The 21,907-nt window shown below is 38.6% G+C and overlaps 1 protein-coding gene across 1 annotated transcript in view; it reads right to left on the bottom strand.

Annotated features, from left to right (window-relative positions):
• The window catches only part of FMN1 (formin 1), a 130,990-nt gene that overhangs the window by 33,013 nt on the left and 76,070 nt on the right, over window positions 1-21,907 (bottom strand). The window contains exons 7-12 of the mRNA XM_063439910.1: window positions 4,781-4,842; window positions 4,442-4,530; window positions 3,668-3,797; window positions 1,947-2,093; window positions 993-1,052; window positions 633-753 (exon numbers count right to left, since the gene is read on the bottom strand). Of these exons, the coding sequence (XP_063295980.1) occupies window positions 633-753; window positions 993-1,052; window positions 1,947-2,093; window positions 3,668-3,797; window positions 4,442-4,530; window positions 4,781-4,842 (609 nt within the window). The remainder of the gene's footprint in view (window positions 1-632; window positions 754-992; window positions 1,053-1,946; window positions 2,094-3,667; window positions 3,798-4,441; window positions 4,531-4,780; window positions 4,843-21,907) is intronic.

Raw genomic sequence — 21,907 nt, 5'->3', positions numbered from 1 at the left:
GCCCAGGCACTTTCTTCCACAAACCCTTTCACTAATTCAAATTCTTTTCTCGGAGCTGTTAAGTTGCTGTTGCACAAGCATAATCAAAAGTATTTCTGTTATTAAACAAGAAAGATCCCTATAGCTAAACACATGGCCTTGCAGATGACATGGAGGAATTTTTGAATGTTTGAAGTCCATTTCCCACAGATTTGGTGTATGCGGGCATGAAACCTCCCACCCCAAGTTCACTTTTATTATAACTATTCACATCATACATTAACAATGTCTCCTTGTTGTTTACTTTACGGTTATCTTTTCGTATTGTACAAAAATTAAATTTCCATACTTCTTGTTTGGATCTGTATACAGTTAAAGTTTTGTTGAATTTAATTCCCAGAATTAACAGAGAGATCACGTTTAACCACTTTAATGCGGAAATGCATACACATAAACTGCTCTCCATAAACCCTCTGGTTCCTCTTGGCAGCAAATCAGTTAATGAAAGCATGGAATTAAGAAGTCCATGAGTAACAGACATTGAGACCCCAAGAAAGGGTGTCACATAATGAAAACCATTATGGCGGTCTGACCATAAGCAAGTCATTATCATCATGCAGGAGGGCGCTGATAATAAAATTCCATGGTCTTACCTTCAAGTTCTTTTTTAAGTTTCCGCAAATCCTTCTCTAGATCTTCAAATTTCATCTGTGAGGCCAATAAGATATCCTGAGGTTCTGGCAAGGGGAAAACACTCTTGTCTGTCCCAGCGTCCTGCAAAATACAGAGTCAAAATCAGCACAGCTTTAAATTTTAATTTCCTGGGAACAGGTGTGCAAAGCGTGTCGAATTCTGCCATTGATGATGCTTATATATTTTTTTGCAATAGTCATAATTAGATTACCATTGATGGACATATCTTGTATGTTTTTGTTTTTTTTATAACTGTGTGATAACATATTTGCATTTTAGCAGTTAAGAGATTAACAAAGATGTATGAATGCAGTTCGCACCTGGTCAAAGTGTCGTAGGTAATAACGGACTATATAATCCACAAAGCTGAGGCCTTTATCCTAAAATAAAAAGAGATCAGTTTATGATAACTTGTCAACGTACTCATTAAAATTTAGGTATATGCACAGTTTACACATGACAAAAGTGCTATCATTTGAATATAAAAATATGTAAATCCAAGAATAAAAAAACAACAGCAACAAAAAAACAACAACATTTGGCCAGAGATTCAATTAGTAAAACACATGGACCTTAAAAATTATTAAGAATTTAAAACAGATTTAATCCATTTTAGAATACTGTCATGTAATTACTGAACTCTATATAGTAACACTTAGCAACATTCATAAAGAAATGTCTCCAGTTCTTTAAAAATTAAGGAGATGGAAAATGCCATCAAGTTGGAGACATTCATCATCCTCCTGGTTGTCATGAAACTGCTGTTGAATTTGTTAACAAGGGTGTATTGGGGCAACAGTGTTTGCATGAAGAGCAATCCTTGGCACTAATGGCTCTCACATGATGGCTGCCCAATTGGAAACCAACACTGTAGGCTGAAGGCATTCTTTGACACATGTGCCCATTAAACCATTGAAGCTACTGGTTTGTTTACCTCTGTATGCAGTGAGACCTCATGGTGCTGTGAGCACAGCTATCCAAATGAGTGCCGTAAAGCATGTATCAATGCAGCTCATACTACACTGTTGCATTTTTGGTCCATCAAAGAAGTATGGTGCTGGGTTAATCAATTAGGTAAGTGGACATTCTGAGTCCTTTCGTTTATATATATTTATTATGGAAAGTGATGCTTCCAGACAGAAGTGTCCCAGCATCAAAATCTTTGTCATAACCATATAATATTCATTATTTTATTAAGCATTCCACTGCATGCACTCAACAGGATGGTTAATGCTCGTTGACCATGACTTGCGTGGTTTACTTTCTATACTCACCGTGCTCTTAACATCTTTCAGCTTGGGCAGAATTTCAAGCCCAAAGCCATCTGCCTGTCCTCGAGTTCGGTTGCCGCCATTCATGTAGTTTCCAAACGCAAGTATTAAACCCATGATATCTTTCACACTTTCCTTTTCCAAGAGACCCTGCAGAAAGAAAGTATTTAGTTCTATATAACAAAATAAAATAACTCTTGATATACTCCGTGCCACCCTTCTAAAATTTAATTCAGAAAGGCTCATCATGTTATGGATATAATAAAATAATAAATAAATAAAAAAAATAGATTTTTCATTATTATTATTATTAATATTATTACCACAACTAAGGCTTTTAATACATATTTTATACTAAAAACAAAGCTGTATAACTCAGTTATGTGCTATGGAATTACAGTTAATTTTTTAATGAGCTCATAGACATGCCTATATATTTATTATTTATATTTGTAGTTTATTATGATATGCATTATGTAATTTGTATTCTTATTTTATAGCATCTGAGGCATTATTTTGTTTGTGTATATACTTTAATAGTAAGAACAATGTAAGTAAATTAAAAGGAGTGAGAAAACCAGGCAGATGCCAGGAGGACGTCATCTAATTGAAAATATAGTGCCTGCTGTAAAGTTTAGTGGCAGAGGGATAATGGTCTGGGTATGAACGGTGTATTTTGTAAGCATGCACTATAATTTCAAATGAAACTCCAGAATGATACAGTAAGCTAGTGTAAGCACTGAGAAGAGGGTGGTATGTGAATAGTCTATACGTCTGGCAACAGGATTTACTATAAACATTGAAAGTGTAACCTCGTCATGTGTAAGCCCAAACAAATGAACATGTGCTTTGGTGGCACCCTGTGTCAGAAAAGGGAAATGCTAGGTTTATTTCTAAGATAAAAGTGGTGGAATTTGGAAATTAACTGGATGTGAGGTTTAAGCGATTAGAGTCAATAATTGATGCAAAGGCAGTAAGCCTCTATAGCAGCCCTGTAGACCTGAAGGTGGACTGGCAGAGAAGGGTTTGTGTACGAAGGAGGAAAGACAAGACGTTTGGAAAGATGGAAGAAGCAGGCAGTTGTGCAGTTAGAAAATAAGTGACAGTGTCCAAAGGTTTAGAGGAGAAAATAAAGAAAATGTGAAAAAAATAAGATTTTGGGAACAAAATAGAACATTAAAGAGAATGGGTTAAGCAAGGAGTGCTAGGATGAGGTTAGAAAAAAAATTAACGCATTGCAGGTAGGGATGTGCAATAAGATTAGCTGTAACAGTGTGCCAATCAAGAAAGTTTTTGGACCCCCCCAAGTTCCAACAAACCTCTTCCAGTCTATTACTTTAAATTGAGCAGTCCATTATCCAAGAAAAATGATGGCATCACATAAATGTATCATTATTAATAGCTACATTAGATGAATACACTGGTGGACACATCTCATTGCTAGCTCCCTATGAAAGAAAAATAAACCGGAGGTAGGATCCAGGGGAGTATACATTAAGGTGTACGGCTACTGATAAAATAATAAGATGCAACTACATCATGTGATTTGTTGGGTCCTGTAAAACAGAGCTGAGTCTTGGGGCTATGGGAGGAAAGTCTGTATAGACTTGTTTAGGGCAGTGGTTGTTGGTTGCCTGGGAGTTCTGTATGGTTTTGCTGAAGGCTGGAAATGGTTATCTGTGATTCCTGGGCTTGGAAACCATCATGGACTTCATTATACTCACATTAGAGGCACGGCTGAGGATTTCTACTTTTCTGCGAACTGAGCATATTCCTTCTGTGAAGACAGACTGAAAAATAATGCACTGGGAACGCTCTGAAAAGTTTGGAATCTGAGATAATTCATGGAGGAATCTGTTGTAAAGAGAAACAATGTAGAATCGTTACAACAAATGTCAATTTCCTAACAGGACAACGCAATTGATTATTTTAATGTTAAATCAAATTAGATTTTAGATGTTCTATCTTGGTGGAAATCCAAGGTCTGTTCCTTACAATTTCTGTTAATCACATAATTTCATATATGTTTTATACTTTATATACCGTATAGATTATTATTATTATAAATATAATATAGTGCCAACACATTCCATATCGCTTTACAATAGGTGGACTAACAAACATGTAATTGTAACCGGACAAGTTTGACGCACACGTATAGTGGAAGATACAGTTATCTTCCACTATACATGCCTTTGATCACCTTATGTTTAATCCTGCTCTTAATATACTCACATAATCAACCATTCATAGAAATATGATAAGAGCCGATTGCATGGTCCGTATAGATTTTATACATTCCTTGTACAAGTTATCAAAGGTATAACACTCCCTTCCTTTGTTTAGGGTAGAACAGAACTAAACAGCAGCGTTTAACCAACGAGCATCCAATAGGCATTTCAATATAAAATTCTAGCACTGTGAGAAAACAAGCTCACTGGAAATAAACTGGCGTCATGTTCATTTAATGTGAAGACAAACAGTGGAACACATCTTACTGTTCAGGTTTGTCCAGTAGCTTAACATCCTCAGCTTTTGCAGTTGCATAGTGCTTTTTTATTGTCTCCAGTTCCTCTTTCTGAGCTCTCTGTGGAATTAAAGTACAGATGTGAAAAGCAACCTTTCAAAGGTCAGCATGTAAATGGGCTTAATACAGATATAGTTCCATATATACAATTCAATACGTTTAACTTTCTTGCAATCTGTCAATATGTGTGTCCATATAATAACGGAGTGATTGTACTATGCAGATAGGTGTTAACAGGCATAGAATATACAGCATATTTTTAGAAACCACATGCATTTTGAGGGGCTTCTGCAGGGTCACCAGTACTTACGTTTTCGTATAAAGCCTGTAGTGTCTCAAGGTCCACTATGGAATCATCCACATTTAATATAGCTGCAAAATAAAGCCACAAATTAATCAACAATTACCGGTAAATTGTTACGTTTTAAATAATGATGATCTGTACACTCATTCTAGCATTTGATAATGCACACAAAAAATGTATAATGGTTCACAAGAGTGTATTACATTGAGAATTGGCAGGCAGGCAGACAGGATAACAGAATAATATCAGAAGACAGCCACAAGTACTATAAATAAAATCAAACCTCCTATTGTCAGATTTATGATGCATGGATTACCATTCACAAATGGTAGCATTAAGCTTGCTTTAAAAGAGTACAAAAGATCAAGGCAGGGTGTATGAGGTTTAGCTCTGCCGATTACCCAGCCTTTTTACTCCAATTGCCCCCAAAATGTTTTTTTTTTTTCTTCAGCCAGTCACACCACAATGTATTTAGTAAATGGCAAATGGCATTGAAGTTTCTACAGTTTCATATGGACCGTTTGTGTTTAATAACTTTAAACAACCGAATCCAGTGGTTGGCTGAGCCTTATAAGAATGTTAGTGCTCTATAGCTTTATTCAGCAAGTCACTTTTAATGGACTCATAAGAACACTTAAATGGCCACTATAGGCCCCCAAACAACTTGAGCTTAATTAATCAATCTGGTGTATAGATCATGTCCCTGCAGTCTAGCTTCTCAATTCTCAGTTACTAAGGAGTTAAATCACTTTGTTTATACAGCCCTAGGCACATCTGGCTGCATGTAACTTGCACAACCTTCTAAACACTTCCTGGAAAGAGTCATCATGTTTACACTTTGTTGCACATTCTGTTTAATTTAGAATTTCTTATCTCCTGCTCTGTTAATATTCTCCTATACTCTCCAGGAGCCTCCTTCTCTATGTAATTAAAGTTCAATTGACAGAGCAGGAGATACAAACATTTAAAGTAAGTTTAATTTTATTGAAAGTGAGGTGTGGCTAGGGCTGCATAAACAGAAACAAGTGTCATTTCACTCCTAAATGGAAGTGAAATGGGCAGTTAAACTTCAAAATCATGATCTATACACAATAACTGCTTCAATAAGCTAAAGTTGTTTTGGTGACTAGTGACTATAGTCACTAGTGTGCACTTCCTGTCAGTCCGGCCGGGACCGCGGACCGGAGAGGAGCTCGGCCACGCTACAGGAAGAGGAGGTGAGGCAGTGTCTTTATAGAGCGCTCAGGTGGCTGCAGCATTTAAAGGGCCGGCGATGGGGGCGCAGGGCGCCCCCTCCTATATGGCGCCCTAGACGGCTGCCTAGTTCGCCTTATAGGAAGCGCCGGCCCTGACTATAGTGTCCCTTTAGGAAAGACACATTAATTAATACATTGATAAATTGCAATAAAGTCACATATCATTTTGAGAAGCTTTTGACTGTGTATTTCTCTTCATTGCTTTTCTATGAGAATAGTTTATCTTGACAATATCCAGCACTAGCAAGGAAGTAAATACTGGGCAAAAAGAGGGCGGACCTTGAATAGCCAAAGAAAGGTACGATTTTAGGATCTAGGACAGGGGTCAGAAACCTATGGCACTCGAGGTACCTTTGCACGGCACTCAAGCCTGCCAGAGACAAACAGGCTCTAACCTATCAAAAGTCACAGTGGGACTTCAGACATCTGCTAGTTCAAACTGGGTTGTGATTACAAGTGGTGAGGGACAACCTTCTATTTATCTCAGATCACTTCCTCCCTGCACTTGTTAATGGGAATCAGCACTGGAGAAGAGAAGCCCACAGCAGCTATCGCGCGGCTCCTGCCCTTAACCTGTACTTGGTCAGCCTGGCTCCCAGTGGACCCAGGGACGCTACCCACACTGCTAGATATACACGAAGCTGAAGAATAGGCCTCCATCTCAAAAAAATAACACAGACATCCCATACACAAACAAGCACACAGTCCCACAAACACAACAACACTGACAACCCTACAATCAGCCTCTCACATGCAATATCAAAATTAGCCCAACACATAAACTTACCACCAAACACACAAAGTGACATATCATACACAGACAAAATTACACAAGCAGCCCCCATATACAGCCCACATTCATATGTCTCATGCACAATGACACAAACCACTCATGAACATATACTGTACAATATAATATATGCACAAACACAACGCTACAAAGCAACTGCAGCACCCATAAATAACACAAACATAATACGGCAACATACAAAACTCGATCGGCACGCGAAGGGACTTCAATATCTTGTTTTGGCACAATACTACTAAAAGGTTGCCTACCCTTGATCTAGTACATATTTATGCAAATTTTAGTACATAAATTTTTGGCAACAATTATTTGAATTAAAATCAAATGTAAATATATTTTTGGACAGAGTAAGAGTTTTACTTTAATAAGGGTGTTTCACAGAATGTTATTTATTATATTACAAATGAATAATGAATAAATGAGCTCATTTTAAAACTGAAGAATAACTCCTTAAATTAAATCCATGAACATAAAAAAGAAGAAAAACAAAAGTTCACAAGGAAGAATGAGTAAATAATGAATGCATTGAGGACTGGGAAACTAAAATATTCAAAGATTAATCCATAAAGTTCCAAAAATAGCATAGTAGTCACAAGTTCCATGGTTTTGCAGTACAGTCTTGTGTTTTAGAATCCTGTCCTTGTCCTAAGATTGTCCCATGACCAGTTCTACTATCTAAACTCTTCCCAGCAGTTCAGTTTACAATTGGTACAATTACAATTGCCACAGAGAATATTTTACCAGCTACATTATTTGGTAACTGGTTTGTCATGGATGGTTCCCATGTGAAAAGTACATCTAGTGTCAACTCAGGCACTTGGCGTAGGGTGCAGCCATAGACTGTAGGTGATGAGGACTAGGGTTTTCCAGAGACATGTTTATCCAAGTACACATAATTTTATGACAAAAAAAAACAGTTTGGCTTGCCATTATTAGTCACAGTAAATTATTTCTACTGAGAATGTCTTAAATATATGTAGTAAGTAAACTACACAACACAAACACAGACATTTATAAAAAAAAAAAAAAGACATATGGTTCCGTATAGGTTACAGTTGCTAGAGGTCTTGATGCACGTGACATATTCAGAATCATGGACAGTTAATGACAGTGCTGAAAGAGGGTTTTATATAGGCTTATTTGTTTATATATGCATAGCAGACAGTTTTTTAAATGCCTGTTTTTCTAGTTTACATACTTAGGAGTTGGATTAGTCTCCTATACTAGTAGGGATAGTTTTATATAGGCTTTATGAAGGTCTGGAAAGTCCACTTGAAATGGTTTTATACATACCTCTTTTTATGTGTATGTGAAGATGGATTTATTTTTTACTGTAATGTTTAAAAGAGCACAAGAAGATGGTGCTATATATGATTTTCATACACATTTCATATGTGTACCTGTTAATTGGTTTAATTCAATTAAAGGGAGGAGGTTTGGGGGTTAGAGGGCCATCTGGAAATTGTGTGTTCATGCACCCGGAGATATAAAATTTGGCCATGGAGAAGATGACAGAGGGCTGTCACAATGAGATACGACAGGAATAGATAGAGAGAGTGACACTGAGGAAAGAGTGACTTGGTGAGACAAGCAGTGAGTGACAGAGGAAGAAAATGCGATTCAGAAGACAGACAGAGTAACACAGAGGGACAGTGACTTTAAGAGAGGAAAAGAGGTAGAAAGGGATTTTCAAGAAAGAGTGACTTAGAGAGTAATGGCTGACATTGTGACTGAGAGACTGAATTATACCAGAAAATGTAAATTAGATTGCCTCTGAAAACAAGATAACAATTCAACTAGTACAATAGTATATGACTGCAAGAGCTGCCATCATTGTTTATGTCCTTTGAGATTGGTGAAGAATGAGCAGAGCTGTCTAAAGAGTATGGCACATTGTCATCTATTTCCTAACAGGTTTATTTAAACTCTTTGCTTCCTGGGATGTTATTCACATCCTTCTGTATGGAAAGTGTTCAGGATAGAATTGGGAAGTGTACAAAATTGGTAAGTGAATTTAGGACGTAATGACATTTTCAATTATGCAGATATTTAGAGGTCTCCTAATATTTTCTGCTATTGGTAGAATAGCAAGCACAAACAGCAAGCATGATAGGGGGCAGTGGGCACCCCTGTCTGGTATCGTAGGATATGTGAAATGTGTTTGATAAGAAACTAGACATCTAGTTGTATTTGATCTAGATGTATTAGTTTGGGCAAAAACCATGTTAGTCTATATTCCAGTATTTTACCCAGGAATGTCATTGTTTGCAATATTTCAGGTGGAATTTTGACTTCAATCATGTATTTATTAAACATATTTAGCAAATAAGGTGCTAGGACGGGACTACATTTTTTTCTATAATTATATTATATATTTGTAAGCCCATAAAGGACTTGGTGCTTTAACTATTGGCTGTGTATTTATTGCATCCTCTATTTTAAAGAGGGATATTGGCTGATTAGTTATATAATATTTTTTTTTGTAGGAAGGGTAACTGCAAATTTGACAAGACTCCTTCTTGATAGTTTGGTCATTCCGGAGGTTACATAATGAACCAGTCTGTGGTGAAGGCCTTATTTACCACAGATGGATTGAGAATTTTATCCCACTGCACATTTTCCATAAATACTATTATAATATTAGCTCTTCTGATAGTAACACTGATGTTTTATTTCCCTTAGAGTAAAATACCTAATGATGTTTCTGTATATGGAAGTAATTTGTATTTTATTTAATTCTATCTCCCAGTGTTTAAGATTGACACTACGGGGTTCATGGAGCTTAGCAACTCAATGAATAATGTGCCCCATTAAACTGATTTGTGTGCCTGCCATGAAGTATTAAGGGATACATCTGTATTTGCATTTACTGTGAAATAAAACAAATTAAAATTTGTTCAGCCTGTCAAACTTCATCAGTATTGAACATTAGCCTCCAGATTCCAGTTATTTTTCATAGAACATTTCTGTTAACTTTAGAACATGGTTATACCTTGAAACACTATTAATAGAATGTTCTGAGGGAATTAAGTTTATTCTATCAGAAAACTGGCAATAATGGAATACATACTATAGAGTATAGACCAACAAGTGAAATGTATAATCTTTCTCCATTATTTAGCTCATAGTCAAAAATTAGCCATGTGCAATTTAGATCTATAGCATGCGATGGACTAGGGCCCAATTTCATTTTATGAGCCCTTGAAACACCATTAGGTACACATAAAACTGAAGATTTCAACACTTTAGGACTTCCCCATGCTTTACTTTATAGACTTTTTTTCAGTAAATATTACTATAAAAAGAATACCAATTTGAATTTGGAAAATACTCAATTACTGTACATAAAATATTGTTAACAATTCCTACTCATTTAGTATCTGTCCTCTTGGTATCCTTAAAGACTGTACAAGTAGAGCATTCTATGCACTTAGTGAATAGTGAAGAGACCCGAAGGATTTTTCAAAGTAGCACGATAGCTCAAAGAGAACATTTCTAGGTATAACCGAGGGTACTTGTTTCTCTTTAAATGTCTGTACAGAAATCTTTCACATTTACTTATGCCTTAAAGCATTTTTTGTTTTGCATTCTGTTGTGAAATGTTTATAGCATAGTCATTATCGTTATATATTACGGCCAGCTCCTTTGAGGAGATTAGATGTTAAAGCAGTGCACCTTTATAAGACTTTTTCAGACAGAATCGGCCTCTTCTAGGCTCCCACCTCCAACAGCCTCAAAAGTGCTAATGTTATGAACCTTGTCTGGATGAAGCTTACCATGTAATGCAAATTAGTCTCATTAAAGTCAGTCTCCCTGGTGGGTTTTCACTTCCCTCCACAATACACTGTCAGCCTCCTGAATGTCTCACCTACACCTTCCAATAACTCCAAAAAGGAAGCAGACGCATGCTGTGCGAGGCTGGTAATTTTATTGGGTTTCTCAACCTTTAAAAAAATCCGTTACAAGACTGGTCTGGTTTCTGAGATCCTTTTTTTGCAGGGAAATTAAGGCAAACATTTTTATGTGGCCCTACAGTGTCTGCTCGCTCCAAGAAGAATTTATATACAGCAGCGTCATTAGAGCAAAGCTGCTGCCATTAGGATATAATAACCGTCAAAAGGGACACAAAGCAGAGCAGGACCCTGCTCCGAGGCAGGCAGGCACTCATAAAAAACACTCGCCAGTTACATTTCACACGCTCTGGTTATTGGATTGTTTTAAGTTAAATCTTTCCTTAGCGCTCTGTGCTTTAACATAGTTAATTCAACATGATTATACAGCCCTTTTATCCATATTCTTCAGTGCTCAGAATCAACTGATAGATGCCATCAGGGACCCATTCCATTCACAATTAAGCGCGCATCTAGATTTTATTCTACACATGTTATGCATGTTCCCAACCACCTATATATACAACTTTAAAATTCATTATGGGTAAAGTGGGGTCATCAACATTTGTAAACATGCTTGGCAAACTTATTGTAAGGCAATGTGGAATAAGTCATTGCATCTCTAAAGAATGGAATGTTGAGATTAATGACTAAAACTAAAGAAACATTCATAAACATTCAATGTTCCTTCTAAAGAGAAAAAATAAATAAATCCAAGAATAAAACCAATAAAGTTTGGATCCATGCATTTCCATCCAAATGGCTACAAAAAAGGCAGATTATAGTACTTTCTTAAAGGGACACTATAGTCACCGGAACAAGTACTGCTTATTCTATTTGGTCTGGTGAGTAAATCAGTCGCTGCAGGCTTTTCGCAGTAAACACTGTCTTTTCAGAGAAAAGGCAGTGTTTACATTACAGCCTAGGGATAACTCCAGTGGCCACTCCTCAGATGGCTACTAGCGGTGCTTCCTGTGGCACTCTCTGTATAGAGACACTGAACGTTCTTTATAGAGATGCAATGATTCAATGCAACTTTAAGTGGAGAAGCTGATTGGTCAGGGCAGCATTTGGCTCCGCCCCTGAATCACCTCCTTGGCTAAGATCATCAGAATTGACAATCTCAGCCAACCCAATGCCCTTTATCTGCATGCTTGGCTGACATCATCAGAACTGATTATCTCAGCCAGAGCCAGCACCAGCAGACTGGAATAAAGGTAACATTTTACTATATTTAGGGGGACAAGGGGGCTAAATAGTGTTTTTAATACTATAGAGTCAGGAACATGTTTCTGTTCCTGACTCTATAGTGTTCCTTTAAAGCTTACCATTTTGGAAAGTTCAGGTGGTAACTTTTGTGTTTAATCATTTTACAGGGAGTTGTGATGAACAGTGAACTAAATTGCAAATTTTAAACCAGAATTGGAAAACATACACCAACCTATTTTTTAATACACTTTGCAATCAACTTGTCAATTCGCCACAACTCTGGTTGATTAAGAATATCTGTAACAATGGGGATCACACTGTTAGAAGATCTAAGGATACAGCTTGATGTGTGCCATGCTACAATGCACTCCAGTCTAGTTTTTGCCCTATAGATTTGCCCTTTAAGATAGCTTAAGGAATTGATCATCACCTTCCTACCTGTATGGAAATAGAATCAAAATCTCTAGCCCCTTTAAAATAAATCATGCAAAAACCCCTACTACTGCACTCCACCAATGCACTGCTCCCCGGGCTACCTGAAAAGGTTTTCAACATAGAGAATTGTAGCTAAGGATAGTGTTAATACACTACAACCCTGTTATACAGTGCACAGTTTATTCACATAAAGTATGAAATGTGTATATCACCTTTTTTTTGCCAATGGAGGGATCAAAGATTATGTAATAAGACTGTACTTGTAGGTAGCCTGCACAAAGCTATGTGGACACACAGCTAGGACAAATTCAGAGTAGAGCTATTGACATTCACAGTCTCATTTATTAATCTAGATCATTCACAGATATGTAAAGAAAAGTGTATTTTTTACAAAAACGGTCTTTTGAGCCATTCATAAATTAGAAATGTGTCTAGCGTAATCTATCAATCAAAAACATTGTGCTCTTTAAAGCCTACATAAGGGAAATGCACAGAGCAGGCACACTTTAATCCCAGTTTAAGTTTCACCTAGTGGTGGAAGATCAATGTGGACTTAACTAGTGGGACATAAGAGGTGGACATAAATCAAGTATGTTATCACTTTGAAAAGATTCATTTCAACATAAGTCACATCGCTAGTGGCTTCATCAAAAGCCTCTTTTAACTTGTCAGACAGTGGGTCATTAGGCACATTTATCCACAATCATTCCATCACCATGTAGCATTATGGGCAGAAAATCAATTTGCCCATGTCACTTTAAATCATTAAAAATAAATAAATAACAAAAGTTCTACGGGCATGGTATTAGGGAGAACCAAATGAAAAAAACATATGTCTATCCCAAATAGCTCGGATTTAGGGCACTCATTTTTTTTTGTTTTTTTTTTACGTGAGATAGACAGACATACAGACAGATCAATGACAAAAATCAGGCACAGTATCATGCAAATATTTCATGTTTTTTTTTTGCATTATGCTATTGATACTAAATTAAACAATAAAATAAATAAAATAATAAAACGAGAAGAAACCAAAAAAAAAAAACCACTAAAAAAACAAAACCACTTGCATATTTTCTCCATCCCGTTTTCTCTCAAACTCTCTCCTTGTAGGAAACGGCACCAACTGTGACTGGTTTGTATTAGAAAATAATGACAAAATCTCATGCGAGCGAATGGAAAACCCCACTGGTTCTGTAATGGCATGTCTAAATAATTTGTTGGCAAGAGTACTTTAGAAATCACGTATGCATGCAAGCATACTAATCCTCCCAGTCAAGTGAGTGAAAGGTCAGGGAGTGATTGGGATAGCCAAGATTAAAAAGGATCTATGGGAAACAAATTGCCAAAAAAGGACATTCAGAGGTGGTCTAGAACAGCCATAAAATGCTTTAAAAGGGAGTAAAATACTGTACCTTCACCCGTATTTTTTGTGGTCAGTGAGAAATTATAAAACCATTTTAAAACCAGTCTAAAACAGCCACTGAAAATTGATTCTGCTGTTAGCTAAAAAAAAAAAAAAGTCTAAGCTCATAGTCCTGGTTTAAAGGAATACTACAGTGCTAGGTATACAAAGTGGTATTCCTAGCACTATAGCTCCCTCTGCCCCCCTCCCCACACTGTAAGGGTTCAAGTTGTAGTACAAGGACTGTTTAGGATTACGGAGTTTTGTTCTAGAGTTGAGTTAAATTTAGTATTGGGGAACATGGGGTGTTTCGTTTTTAAGATGAGTTGAACATAGGATTAAAGGGACACTAGAGTCACCAGAACAACTACAGCTTATTGTAGTCATTCTGGTGAGTACAGCCTGTCCCCTCACTATTATTAGGGTATTTATATTGGGGGGTGGGGGGGTTGAGAGGGGGTGAAGTGATTAGGGGCTTGGGGACCGCTAGTCACCTTGCTATTTTCCAGGAAAAGCAAGGATATAATAACGATAACAGTGGTAACAAATTGTAGCATAGAAGATACTGTGCTAGAGGCAGTAAAAAGCAATAAAGGAATTTCTGGAGCGATGACAAAAATCGCTATGCACGGTAGTCCATGGCACATATACAAATATTGACTTTGTATCTTCTTTGGAGAAAGTCCGTGTCCGGACCATTAAGTCCGTTAATTCCGTGTGGGGCTAAAGTACCCAACGTGTGTATCCAGAAGGCCTCGTGCCTAAGTAGGAGAATGTCCAGGTTACCACCTCTAGGAGAAATTGGTACATGGTCACCACTGTTATTGTTATTATATCCTTGCTTTTCCTGGAAGTCCTTGAGCTAGCTATCTAGGCGAGAATCCGCAATCTTACCTAGTATGATACAATTATGCAGAATGTTACCATTGTATATATTAGTGTTTACATAGTTTTATAGTTTCATCCTGGTTCTTACTCTTTACTAGTATGCTCACCATAGTATACGTCTCTGGTGTTGGGATTGTATATACTTTCTTTGAATTTATTTTGTTCGTTTGTTATATATTTCAATCCACACCTCACATGGTTAATTATAGCTCATGATGTTGTTTGAATCTTCCACATCACCATCGGGAACTTTCACACTACTCACCATCTAGGAGTCACATATATAATGATTTTCAATGCACTTGATATTTGTCTTACTAAGACTCCAGAGTGCTTTCTTCTTGGAAGATATATATATATATATACATATATACACACGCAGCGTGTGTGTTTGTGCTGCAATAGGCTGCGCACGCCTATGGTTTTAGATAAAGCTTCCCCTGCTCCTGCAATGCATTTTTTGTGTGTGAGAGGTTAATACTAGTGGGCAGATGGGAAGTGATTTATTTTATTTATTTATTATTGCCATTTATATAGCGCCAACAGATTCCGTAGCGCTTTACAATATTATGAGAGGGGGATTTAACTATAAATAGGACAATTACAAATTAACTTACAGGAACAATAGGTTGAAGAGGACCCTGCTCAAACGAGCTTACATTCTATAGGAGGTGGGGTGTAAAACACATTAGGACAGGAATTGATCCCTTCCTCTTCCTTTCTAGCCCCATCACAAACATTGGAGGAGCTGGGACAGCATGGGGTTTTACACCCTCCTCCTGCAGGTTTACTGTTAAGGCTGACTGGACTATAGAGGACACTGGCCAAGGCTGCTGGTACTTATCTCCACACCATCCTATTTAAGCTTAAAAAGGCACATTATAAAACAGACACCCCCTAGTAATCAAGTGCCTATAGGTGGGTGTCTATCCTGCCTAATGGACATCTGGCCCTAGGCTGAGCCAGAGATGCAATTGCTTCACTGGTCTGCCCGCTTTATCCCCCTCCCACCTGCATTCAGATTCTTGAGACGCTAATATTGAAGGTTATGGAAACATATAAAAGTTGATTTGCCAATTACCAAATTAATTGCCAAAAAAAAGCTTATTCGGAATGTATTTTCACTGTACTTTCACTCCACAAAGCCATTTCTGACCACTCGAGAGTGCATCCACATCAGAACTATAAAAACTGTAGACATTTTTTGAATATTTTGATATATATATATTTTTGATATGTTTATATTTTAAAAACCAACAGTTTATCCAAAAATATTAACTTCTAAAGCTTATTGAAAAATTATTAAATTGAGGCCTATATTAATAAACCCCTAAAGAGGAATTAAGGGGCAAAACCAAACAAATATATATTTCTGTACTTCTGGAGGTATCAGACGGAAATCCTCAACATAAAATTATACATCTGTAGATACTTTAAGGAACAAGAAGGTAACACATCCTTGCCTGCTCCTTGATAATATAACCAGGTTCTGGTAAACCCAGTTGTATTTATCATTTACCATTTATCATGACTTTTTAATATTTTTATTTTTTTTAAACAGAGTTCTGGATAGCAGCCCACTAGTTCAATACCGTTAATTTAAAGATGCTGATGTTTGGCTCCCATGCTTTCATATATGGTACTTAAAAGCATTGTGAATGATTGAAGAAATGCTGTATTCATTCTGTATTTGCTTAAGGACTTGGCTGACATATTATTTCACCGCTAAGCAACTTGAAAAACAAACACTTTCTCCTCTAGAAAAAATTATAAACTGTTATATGTGGAAGCTGAATAAGCTAAACAAATAAGTTAAAGATCTTAAACAGCTCAAGAATTCTTAGAATGGAAAAAAGAAACAAACAAAAAAAAAATGACAATTCATATAACGACGTTCTGAAAACGTTCTTTGCTGAAGTCTCATTCCCAGGAAAATGCAGTAACCTGTTGTCCGCTTACTGGAAACCAATTTTCTATCAGTAGCGGAGAGAGTGTATATTTGGGAAGTTAAAAACAGTGTCAGTGAAGAGGCAGGAAGACTAATGAGGACTCTTCAGTTCTGTTCCAAAGTCTCCTGTGAACTTGACTTATCAGACACTTCCCTCCCTGACTGTCTATTGCTTGCCTGGGAATTTATGATGTGAAGGAGATCTAACGTTACAATGCAGGGAAAGGAGACTGCCTTGTTACATAAAGTTGTCAGCACAAGGTCTCTGGCCCCAGAATTACCAAGGCTGTAGCCATGTGGGACAATCCAGAAACTTGGTGTGTGCACATCATCTGTGCAGTGCAAAAGGGACATGCAAATCTAAACAGTGAGATGTAACGCTTTACTTTTTAGGTTGTATTATTTTACAAACAAAAAATACAATTTCTATTTGCACTACATTAGAGTCACTGCAAACACACAAGGTTTAGACTATTCGATGCAAGAGTAAACCACATTTTTTTTATGTTAGAAGCCAAGGACTACGTCAGCAGAATTCTATGTATAATATTCAAAAACATTAGACCGTAAGAAAAACAGTTTACACATTTAGGTTTATTCTCTAAATTAGAATTTTGAAATACTGAGAGAGAGATTGAAAATTTTAGGCCAAAATAGTTTTCCACCGTAGTCATTATCTTCAGATTGTTTATTTTGGCCCCAATTTGACAATTTCTTGTTCTATTTGCCACCATTTCTGCTTTAAGCTCCATCAAGTTTTTACATTGCTTATTGCCTGCAGTTTTCGTGTATGAGCAGGCTTTCCATAATTTCGTTTTTTCTTCGTATGACTCACCATTTCTTAGTTAGGTTATTGCTAATCAATACAAACCCAATTAGAATATCATATATAAAAATAATCGTTTTTCTTCGAGAGAGAGAGACTGTTTCAGGAAAGTTGATAAAAGGTACGCATTGGATTGGAAACGCATTGGATTGGTAAAGATTCCTGGCAAGGCCAGTTCAAGCAACTGATCCTTAATCCCTTAAGGACCAAACTTCTGAAATAAAAGGGAATCATGACATGTCACACATGTCATGTGTCCTTAACCCCTTATGGACACATGACATGTGTGACATGTCATGATTCCCTTTTATTCCAGAAGTTTGGTCCTTAAGGGGTTAAGGGGTTAAAGAGGGATATGGGTTTGTTTGTCTTCCTCTGCTCTGGGTAAACACCATCTTGAAAAGGTTAAAAGTGGTAATTCCACTAAGCATGTGTCTTAATTATCACATGCTATCTTTTGCTCACAATATTGACCAAATGTGTGAGGATTAATTAAATGGTTAGTAACACCTTTACTTGGAATGTTACTAAAGTAGATGAGAGCATTAACAGGAACACGGCTGACTATGAATGTACTTTACTTTGTATACTGTCCAATGTGCAGGGCCCGTATTGTATTGTGGTCTTCATGTACCATTTCTGTACAATTATTTTGGACACAGAACTAAGGTAACTCCTGAAACTATTCTGAAATTGCATTTATTTGTTTCTTATGTTAGCACAAGGAAACAATATTCGAATCAGTTTTCTAAAGTCAATGTACAATACAAAGGAAAACAAGATGAAGTGAAGAGAGGTTTAATGTGTAAGGGATAAACAGGTCACACACAGTGTGTGGGAACTCAGCCTTATTCTTTTGCTCATATCGGTCTGGGCTTCGTCCAAACATATCAGATTACATAATCTATTGATGTGTTAAACTAATTAAAAAGTAGCTAAGGCCTAATTAGGTGCAGCAAGTGAGGGGACTGGAGAGGGACGACTAATTCCTGGAGGAACTGAGAGCAGTGTAAAACATGGTCTAGCCCCTGTAACATTTCCATCTGAAAGTGGCCGTTTTGCTAACAAGCGCCGCACTTCAAAAGAAGAGGTCAGTGCTGCGGTAATGGGTAGCAGATGGAGCTGCATCCAATAGGAGAGACGTTAAACACACACCTTCTCTCTGCCTTAACAAATGAAGATCTAAAGAATATAGCCTGCGCTATGCTACCAGAACAATCATTGTAAAAGTAAAAATCCATAGAACCACAGCTTAAATTACATTTTATTGTCCATTCCTTGTGCACCAATAGGTTTTCAAATAGGCCATAATGGTTCAAATTCCTTGAAATCCCCAAATATGTACATATTGGAGCAGAGAAGGGTCAGGGGTAATGACATTTCCAGCAATGAAACAATAATGTTTGTGGATGCATTTTACAAAACAGGACAAAGTATTACAGGCAAAGACATTTAGGGATAATATGAAATATGACTATTATTTGTTTATTCTGTGCTTTTCCAAGCTTCTACACAGGACATGCATCTATCTGTTTAAGAACAGACACCCTACTTTAATGAGCTGGCAGATAAAATTAAGTTCCTGCTTTTAGATAGAAAATACCGTATTTATCGGCGTATAACACGCCCCGGCGTATAACACGCACCTCATTTTCAGAAGGAAATTCCAGGAACTTTCCACCCCTCCCATAGTATTCCCCCCCTCATCCCATAGTGTTCCCCCCCCTTTCCATAGTATTCCCCCCCCATCCCATAGTGTTCCCCCCTCATCCCATAGTGTTCCCCCCTCATCCCATAGTGTTCCCCCCCCTCATCCCATAGTGTTCCCCCCCCCTCATCCCATAGTGTTCCCCCCCCTCATCCCATAGTGTTCCCCCCCCTCATCCCATAGTGTTCCCCCCCTCATCCCATAGTGTTCCCCCCCCTCATCCCATAGTGTTCCCCCCCCTCATCCCATAGTGTTCCCCCCCCTAATCCCATAGTGTTCCCCCCCCTCATCCCATAGTGTTCCCCCCCTTCCATAGTATTCTTCCCCCCCAGTGGTGTATCCTGGTTTTGTGCTGCCCTAGGCAGGACAAAACTCAGGCGCCCCCCCCCCGCGCGCGCCCTCACCCCCACCCAACCTTTACCCCGCCCCGCATTCTAAATACACACACACACACACACATTCACTGACAGATACGCATACACCAACAGAAAAGCACACTCGCTAACAGAAAAGCACACTCGCTAACAGAAACGCACACTCGCTAACAGAAACGCACACTCGCTAACAGAAACGCACACTCGCTAACAGAAACGCACACTCGCTAACAGAAACACACACTCGCTAACAGAAACACACACTCGCTAACAGAAACACACACTCGCTAACAGAAACACACACTCGCTAACAGAAACACACACACTCAGTAACAGACACACACACTCAGTAACAGACACACACACTCACTAACAGACACACACACTCACTAACAGACCCACACACTCACTAACAGACCCACACACTCACTAACAGACCCACACACTCACTAACAGACCCACACACTCACTAACAGACCCACACACTCACTAACAGACCCACACACTCACTAACAGACCCACACACTCACTAACAGACCCACACACTCACTAACAGACCCACACACTCACTAACAGACACACTCACTAACAGACACACTCACTAACAGACACACTCACTAACAGACACACACTAACAGACACACACTAACAGACACACACTAACAGACACACACTAACAGACACACACTAACAGACACACACACACTAACAGACACACACACACTAACAGACACACACACACTAACAGACACACACACACTAACAGACACACACACACTAACAGACACACACACTAACAGACACACACACTAACAGACACACACACTAACAGACACACACACACTAACAGACACACACTCACTAACAGACACACACACTAACATACACACACACTAACAGACACACACACTAACAGACACACACACTAACAGACACACACACTAACAGACACACACACTAACAGACACACACACTAACAGACACACACACTAACAGACACACACTAACAGACACACACTAACAGACACACACTGACACACACACACTAACAGACAGACACACACTAACAGACACACACTAACAGACACACACTAACAGACACACACTAACAGACACACACACTAACAGACACACACTAACAGACACACACTAACAGACACACACTAACAGACACACACTAACAGACACACACTAACAGACACACACACACTAACAGACACACACTAACAGACACACACACACTAACAGACACACACACTAACAGACACACACAAACAGACACACACAAACAGACACACACGAACAGACACACACACTAACAGACACACACACTAACAGACACACACACTAACAGACACACACACTAACAGACACACACACTAACAGACACACACACTAACAGACACACACACTAACAGACACACACACTAACAGACACACACACTAACAGACACACACACACTAACAGACACACGCGAACAGACACACGCGAACAGACACACACACTAACAGACACACACACTAACAGACACACACAAACAGACACACACAAACAGACACACACTAACAGACACACGCGAACAGACACACACGAACAGACACACACACTAACAGACACACACACTAACAGACACACACACTAACAGACACACACACTAACAGACACACACACTAACAGACACACACACTAACAGACACACACACACTAACAGACACACACACACTAACAGACACACACACACTAACAGACACACACACACTAACAGACACACACACTCACACTAACAGACACACACACACTAACAGACACACACACTCACACTAACAGACACACACACTCACACTAACAGACACACACACTCACACTAACAGACACACACACACTCACACTCACTAACAGACACACACACACTCACACTCACTAACAGACACACACACTCACACTCACTCACACTAACACTTAATTTTTTTTACTTTAACCCCCCAGCCTCCTTACCTTTGGAGGCTTTTTTTGCCGCCCCCTGGAAAATGCCGCCCAAGGCAAATGCCTTGTTTGCCTCGCGGCTAATACGCCCCTGCCCCCCCCCCCATAGTATTCTCCACCCCCTCCCATAGTGTCCCCCCCTTTTCCCCCTTTCTCCACCCCCCATAGTGTGTGCCCCCCCCCCCCCATAGTGTCCCCTAGTGCACTTTCCCTCTTGTCCCATATTTACTTACCTGTCTTGAAGCGTGGCCCGGCTTCACAGCGCGCACCGCGGTACTGGAACTTAAATTTCAGGTTCCGGTTTCCGGCGGGACTGAAAGGAAGTGGGCACACAGTAGTGTGCACACTTCCTTTCAGTCCCGCCGGAAACCGGAAACCTGAAACCTGAAATTTAAATTCTAG

Source organism: Pelobates fuscus, chromosome 13 (assembly GCF_036172605.1).
Source record: "Pelobates fuscus isolate aPelFus1 chromosome 13, aPelFus1.pri, whole genome shotgun sequence".
In the NCBI taxonomy this organism is placed as follows: domain Eukaryota; kingdom Metazoa; phylum Chordata; class Amphibia; order Anura; family Pelobatidae; genus Pelobates; species Pelobates fuscus.
Note: the sequence above shows the minus strand (reverse complement) of the source record. Positions and strands in the feature narration are given on the sequence as shown.